Raw genomic sequence first — 7,323 nt, forward strand, 5'->3', positions numbered from 1 at the left:
TATATATATATATATTTAGGTGTGTGTCTTTGTGTCTGTGTTTGTCCTCACCCCACCATTGCTTGACAACCGATGTTGATGTGTTTATGTCCCCACAACTTAGTGGTTTGGCAAAATACACCAATAGAATAAGTACCAGGTTTACAAAGAATAAGTCCTTAGGTCGACTGCTTTAACTAAAACAAAAAAAAAAACTTTTTAAGGCGGTGCTCCAGCTTGGCCGCCGCCGTCGAAATGACTGAAACAAGTAAAAGAATATAAGAATGTTTCACCATAACTTTGCAACCACATTGTTTCAGGTTCAGTCCCACTGTGCAGCATTTTAGATGTGCCTTCTACTACAGCCTGGGCTAACCTATACTATGAAAACTGTGTAGAGGCCTATTGTGACTGAGATCCATTTCCTATCTCTATACTGGCTTTGATCTAAAAAAAACAAAAACAAAATATATAATACTGTGTAACAATTTTCTTTTGTCTTTAGTGAGTAAGTATCATTTCTTATTTGCTTCTATCTAGAAATCAAAGGAAACGACTACTATCCCCTTCAAACTTTGCTTTTGTCACCTGGACATCAATGTTTTAAAACTGACCTATTTTCCATTACATCTCAGACGGATTCAGCGCTGAATTGCAGAAGCAGGAATATCGTTATAGCAAATATTCTTCTCGATACGACAGACGTGCTTGTCAGTTGCTTGACCTTAACCATTTAAGCATGTCCCTCTGATGATGGGCAGGACTAGTCGGGGAATACATTAACTATGTATTGAGAGGGATTCTTCGAGATTTAAATGAATGTAAGAAAAACAAAGTTTGAAAGAAATATTAGACGTATTTCATACTTTCTTGGGTAAGCCAATATGAAATAACAGTTGCTACCAAAGGAAAAACATCGTGTTACACAGTGTAATTATTAGTAGTGAAATATTCTTATTACAAGCATTTTCACAGTTACTGTGTATTTTGTTAATATTTAATTTTCTTCTTTATAGTTACTCCATATAAAACTACTTCAGTTTTGTCCAAGATTGTTTCAATTGCACATACCGGAAAGGAAACTAAATTTTAGAAGAAACCGGTTTGAAAATTTAGTTTCCTTTCCGGTATGTGCAATTGAAACAATATCTATTCAAATAGCCACTTATATAACAGACTTCCTATATGCTCTATAAGTGCCTATTGCCGAAGGTTAGATACTGCAGTATTTTTTATTTTATATATATTTTTTTTTATGAGATAACAACTCTAAAAGACTTGATGTGTTAAAAACACAATAAATACCACAGAAAGAAATAAAAATTCGTACCAGCAGTAGTCACTAAACGCACCCAATGCATTTTGGCCTTTTGGGGGCTGTTTAGTGCCACATTCTTGTATGAGAATTTGTTGTCTCTGATATAGGAAAAAGTGCATGAAACATTCACTGATGTTGCGAAGAGCTCCCCGGCTGAATAAAACTCTGGTACATGCAATTGAGTGAGCATTTAATTAAAATAGCCTTATATGTATTATACTTAACGTATACTGTCGATAGGCCATTTTCTACAGTATTTGTTCTGTGGTAACATCCCTGACGGACTTGTGTTAAAAACACAATAAATATCCCTACAGTAGATAGCTGTCGCTGGTTTCCAGTTAGATCGGTTTCATCTTTGGTACATAAGATATGTCTGGAACCTAAACAACGGAATGATGCCACCGAGGAGATAGACACGGTAGGCAAAGTGAAATTCCTTAATATATATATTGTATCAGTGATATTTCTATCCTTTTGGGTGTTATTCACGTTTGTTTCTTTTTACTAATGATTGGACGTGATTTCTTCAGAAAAAAAGCCTCACTTCTTCCAGTGTAAATCTTTTATGAAATTCGGGAATTCCAAATTTAATTTCCAGCATATTTAATTGTTGAAGGGGGTGGTATACATTTCATTCCTTTACTGATAATATATCATGTCTATTTGCATATCGTACATCTGTTTGTATTTCAACCCATTACTGTCTATATCTATATGTGTCGATGCTCATACTTTTTGTGAAGGTTTATTTTCGGGACCTTGTGGCTGAGATCATTTTCTATCTCTATACTGGCTTTGGTAAAAAAAAAAAAAACCAAAACTAAGTAAATAGCACCGTGTAAGAAAATTTTGATTTTTTTTAGTCTTTGGTCAGTAAGTGTTATTTCCTATTTGCTTCTATCTAGAAATCAAAGGAAATGACTACTATCCCCTTCAAACTTTGCTTTTGTCACCTGGACGTCAATGTTTTGAAACTGACCGATTCTCCATTACATTTCAGACAGATTCACCGCTGAATTGCTGAGGCAGGAATATCGTTATGGCAAATATTCTACTGAACACAGCAGGTTTGCTTGTTAGTTGCTGGGCGTAGTCCACTTGAGGATGGCCTTTAGTGGCTGCCAATACGTGTGTTTCTGACGATAAGCAGGAGTAGTGGGGCAGTATCATAGTTATGTGTTGAGAGGGATTCTGTGGGGTTTTAATAAATGTAAGAAAAACAGTTTGAAGGAAATATTAACCATCTTTTATGCTTTCTTGGCTAAGTAAATTTGAAATAACAGTTGCGACCCAAGGACAAAAATTGTGTTACACAGTGTAATTATTAGTATGGAGATATCCCTATTATAAGTCAAATTAATAGACCCCAGTGTTTATTACTTTTTAAACCGGTACTTATTCTATCGGCCTCTTTTGCCTACCGTGTCTATCTCCTCGGTGGCATCATTCCGTTGTAAACGCATCAACACAGGCTAGAAATATTAATATATATATACATATGCATTCATATATATATATATACATACTCACAAGTATTGTAGATATATAGATGTACTATAGATAGATTAATTACATGCATGTGCATGTGTGTATATGTATGTGTGTATACATATGTATATATATATATATATATATATATATATATATATATATATATATAGGGTGCGTAAGCTATTTTAGGACATGTTAGTTTTACTATACCAGCATATTTCTCAACTTAATATTTTCTATATTTCAGAATTGTCAATGGCAGACCCTATGGTTAAACAAGAAATGAAGAGGCACGCAGTGATCATGGTTATAAAGGCTGAGCTTAGCAATTTAAAAATAGCGCAATTTTTAAAAGTTGCTAGATCCTTCGTCTACAAAATTCGCAAGGAGTTAGAGGCTAAAGATGAAAATGTATCGTCAGCATCAAATCGTAAGAAACACCGAAGACGCACTGATACTTTTAGAACACCAAAATTTATTCAACAAGTAAAGCAGACTATTGATGAAAATTCCAGAAGATCCATGAGGTTGATTGCAAAAGAACACCATATGTCAGAAGGAACAATCCGAAATGTTGTCCACAAAGACATCAGATACAAATCTTATGCGATGAGAAAAGGTCATTTCATATCAGAAACAGTGAAGGAAAATCACTTAATCAGATCTAAAAGACACCCGAACAAACTTAAAAACCCAGCAGAGAAAGATGTCATTTCGTTCTTCTCAGACGAGAAAAACTTTGATCAAGATCAGAAAGTGAACAGAAGAAATGACAGATGGTTATGTGCAGACCCTTCGGAAGTTCCAAGAGTAATGCGTACAAAATTTCCTGCAACTGTAATGGTTTTGGGGGTTGTCAGCAATGAAGGACATGTGATGCCTCCTCACTTCTTTCCACAAGGACTTCGAGTAAACTCTGCTGCCTACATAGATGTTCTGAATACAAAGGTTAAGCCATGGATCGATAATGTATGCAACGGAAGACCTTATGTGTTTCAACAAGACTTAGCACCATCACACAAGGCTACAGCAACGCAGGAATGGATGGTGGAAAATTTTCATGACCACATAACCCCCAACATTTGGCCTCCTAGCTCCCCAGATCTCAATCCACAGGACTACTATGTATGGAGCGTATTTGAGAAAGAGGTTAACGAGCAACCTCATAACACCAAAGAACCCCTAAAAGCCTCCATAGTCAGAGTAATGCCCATTATGAACACAGACCACTTGATCCTAGCTTATATAGATAAACAGACAGACAGATAGCTCAGTTGCGCGTGTGTGCATGTGTATGTGTGTGTGTGTTAGTGCGTTTAATCGGGCCGAAGCAGTTCTGCTAAACACGTAGACTTCACGAGTTAAAGGAGGATATAACAAGAGATATTCTATTAAAGTGTTCGGTTTGCGGGATGTTGACTTCGCTTCCAGTAGACACCAATGGTAAAAGCTAATTGAATGCTCAACCTCACTTAATTTGTGGTCTTAGCACTTATGGAGATGGAACAGGATGTCAAAATAGAAGTATGCCTACAATGTATAAGTGTGCATGTTTCTGTATGTACATGTGTATGTGTGTGCGCGTGTGTGCTTGTATAAGTTTATGGGTGGTTATGAGTGTACGCACAGGTAGCTGTGTGTCGTGTGTGTGCGTCTGTGTGTGTGTGTGTGTGTGTGTGTGTGTGTGTCTGTGTGTGTCTGTGAGTATGTACATATGTATGTATGTATGTATGTGTTGATTTGTGTGGACGTGGGTATTTGCATGCACATAAGTGATTGCGATTCTATGTGCGTGTGTGTGTATGTGTGTTGTGTGTGTTGTGTGTGTTGTGTGTGTTGTGTATGTTGTGTGTCTGTGTGTGTATAAGAGCGTACAAGTATTTGTCTACGTGTCTCTCCATGTGCATGCTGCACAGGTTTATGTGTATGTATGTGTATATGTATGTATGTATGTATATGCCTATGTTTGAATCTTACTATAATGGGCGTTATGTCCGTCTGTTTGTCCGTCTGTCTGTTTCCTCTTTACGGTCAAACAGCTGGACCAATGGTCATGATGTTTTTCAGGATTACGAAGGAGGTGATCAAGAAGGTTTTTAGCGAAAAATGTAAAAAAAGTATGATTATTTAGTGGATATTGAGTTTTGTATTAATAAATCACCATTGATTTTTTTGTTAAAATCCCGGCGACGCGGATTAACTCTGGATTTCTTCCCCCCCCCCACCCGTATAGTTCGTGAATTTAGAAGGTTTAGATTTGTGATACTATCCCTTTATTTCCCACCGTAGATGGGCAGATTTGCTATCTTATTATAATGGACGTTATGTCCGTCTGTCTGTTCGTCTCTTTGTCTGTTCCCTCTTCACGGCCAGACGGCTGGACCAATGGTTACGATATTTTTCGGGATTACAAAGACGGCCGTCAGGAAGGTTGTTAGCATTAAAAAAAATCCGAAAGTATGATTATTTCGTGAATATCGATTTTTGAATTGATAAACCACCTTCGCATTTTTATTAAAAATTGACCGACCACGAGTAACTCTGAATTTTTATCGTATAGTTTCGTAGCCCCATCGTAGATACGAAGGGGGTCGCGAGGACGGTTAATAGCGAAAATAACATGGTAAAAGTGTGTGTCAGTATATAGTGTGTGTGATTATTTTGTGGTAATTGAAGTGTGTCAGCTTCGAGCAGGATTCGAAACAGCTAATCGAAGCGGCTGTTGTTTCCATCTCAGTTTTGTCAATTAAAATAACCCATGGTTCTAGAACATCCAGACATTATTCGAATAAAACAGTGAGAGGTAAGTCTTAGTTTGATTTATTGCAACCCTAAAAATTCCACTCATGCATTCAGAGCAAACAAGGCATAGGCCCAGACTTTAGATCGTGTAGGTGTATTTTTACCCCTCCAATGTTTGCACATTGACAGTTATACGTTGCTGTGAGTAGAGCAACAGACGCCAGAATATTAGTGTCGAATAAACAGAAAATATCGTCTCCAAAGAAGTTTTGTAATCATGTTGACATTACCGAAAGGATTCATAATTTAAATATAGAAATTTGTGGACTTTGAATGTATAAGAATATAAAATAGAGTAAACAACTAAAATAAAAGTATATCTATATAACATTTTTTTCTTAATAAATTTTATGCAGTGGTCGAAGGAAGGTCTGGCTTTCGTTAGGAGTGGTTCACATAACCATTCATGATACAGAGTTCGGGAGTAAATCGTCATCACATGTCACAGTCGCAAACACATGTCATATAGCTGCAACAGAATGCTGCATCACCAACAATAACATGATTTCTCTAAGACATCACCCAGTAATCTGTCAAGTGCATTTACACATTTCTCAATACATACTGCTGTTATGACTTCCCCACCTCATTTTATGCCTCATTCGTAAATGCGTAGATTTGCTAGTGTGTGCAACTATGCATGTTTGTATATGCGTATGTATATATATACATATATATATTAGTGTGTGTATGTATGTGTGTGTATGTATGTATGTATGCTTTTTCTTTGCGTTTAATTCATTTTGTTCTTGAGAGAGTTTAAGCTGGTCACTAACAAAGCAACAAACATTTTGAGTTAAGAGAGTTCCTGGTGTTTGTAAATAGTGAAAGAGCCGGTTTCTAACCCAGATCCAAGACTCCTACGCTGAAATTTCAACGTCAACAGGATATTTGTGCATGTATGTGTGAATACGTGCAGTATTTGGAGCCAGTGCATGTGCAGATCTCTATGTTTTGTTTTATGAATGTATTCTCATACATACAATTGCACGTCTAGGCATGTACATGTATACCTAAATGGTAAACTTCAGGAAAATTTTAAAGATTTTTACGGTTCCAGTGATGGCTGGCTTGAATCGAAAGAAGTAATCAGTAAGGTTTTTAGAAAAAAAATTGGGAAAAAGTATGATGATTTATTGGATATTGAGTTTTGTATTAATAAATCACCATTGATTTTTTTTTTGTTAGAATCCCGGGGATGCGGATTAACTCTGGATTTCTTCCCCACCCCCGTATAGTTCGTGAATTTAGAAGGTTTAGATTTGAGATACTATCCCTTTATTTCCCATCGTAGATAGGCAGGTTTCCTGTCTAACTATAATGGGTGTTATGTCCGTCTGTCTGTCCGTCTGTTTGTCTTTTTGAATCAGCTTTCCTTTTCTGGTTTTGAGAAGCTTAATTTCTCGAAATTGGCACTCAGGCAATGTGTGTGTGTGTATGTATGTACGTATGTATGTATGTATGTATGTGTGCGTGTGTGTGTGTGTGTTGTGTGTGTGTCTGTGTGTCTGTGTTTGTGTGTGTGTTTGTGTGTGTGTGTTCCTGTAGCTGATTGTGTTCGTGAGTGAAGTGAATATGTAGAATATTATCTTGCCAATAAACGAACGAAATATTCAAGTGAAGAACTGACAAGTGTAGCAAAAAGAACTTTTTTTTTTGTAATATCAAATGACAGGGATGAAGGGGAGGGGGAATGAGGGGGCGAGAGGGAGAGGGTGAGGAGAGGGAGA

The 7,323-nt window shown here is 36.8% G+C and overlaps 1 protein-coding gene across 1 annotated transcript; it reads left to right on the top strand.

Moving 5' to 3' along the window:
* Positions 1-2,339: 2,339 nt before the first annotated feature.
* Positions 2,340-6,802, top strand: LOC128247010 (uncharacterized). Its single transcript, XM_052976161.1, has 3 exons — positions 2,340-2,367; positions 3,039-3,628; positions 6,782-6,802. Exons 1-3 carry the CDS (start codon positions 2,340-2,342, stop codon positions 6,800-6,802), a joined length of 639 nt encoding a protein of 212 aa, XP_052832121.1.
* Positions 6,803-7,323: the final 521 nt, after the last annotated feature.

This window comes from Octopus bimaculoides, chromosome 23 (assembly GCF_001194135.2).
Source record: "Octopus bimaculoides isolate UCB-OBI-ISO-001 chromosome 23, ASM119413v2, whole genome shotgun sequence".
Taxonomy (NCBI): Eukaryota; Metazoa; Mollusca; class Cephalopoda; order Octopoda; family Octopodidae; genus Octopus; species Octopus bimaculoides.

What these genes read in the sequence shown, in the direction of transcription:
- LOC128247010 (XM_052976161.1), top strand. Translation starts at nt 2,340, where the DNA reads ATGGCAAATATTCTACTGAACACAGCAG. An exon ending in TATTCTACTGAACACAGCAG is followed by an intron (nt 2,368 to 3,038) that starts GTTTGCTTGTTA and finishes TCTATATTTCAG; the next exon opens with AATTGTCAATGGCAGACCCT. An exon ending in GTACAAAATTTCCTGCAACT is followed by an intron (nt 3,629 to 6,781) that starts GTAATGGTTTTG and finishes TTTTTTTGTTAG; the next exon opens with AATCCCGGGGATGCGGATTA.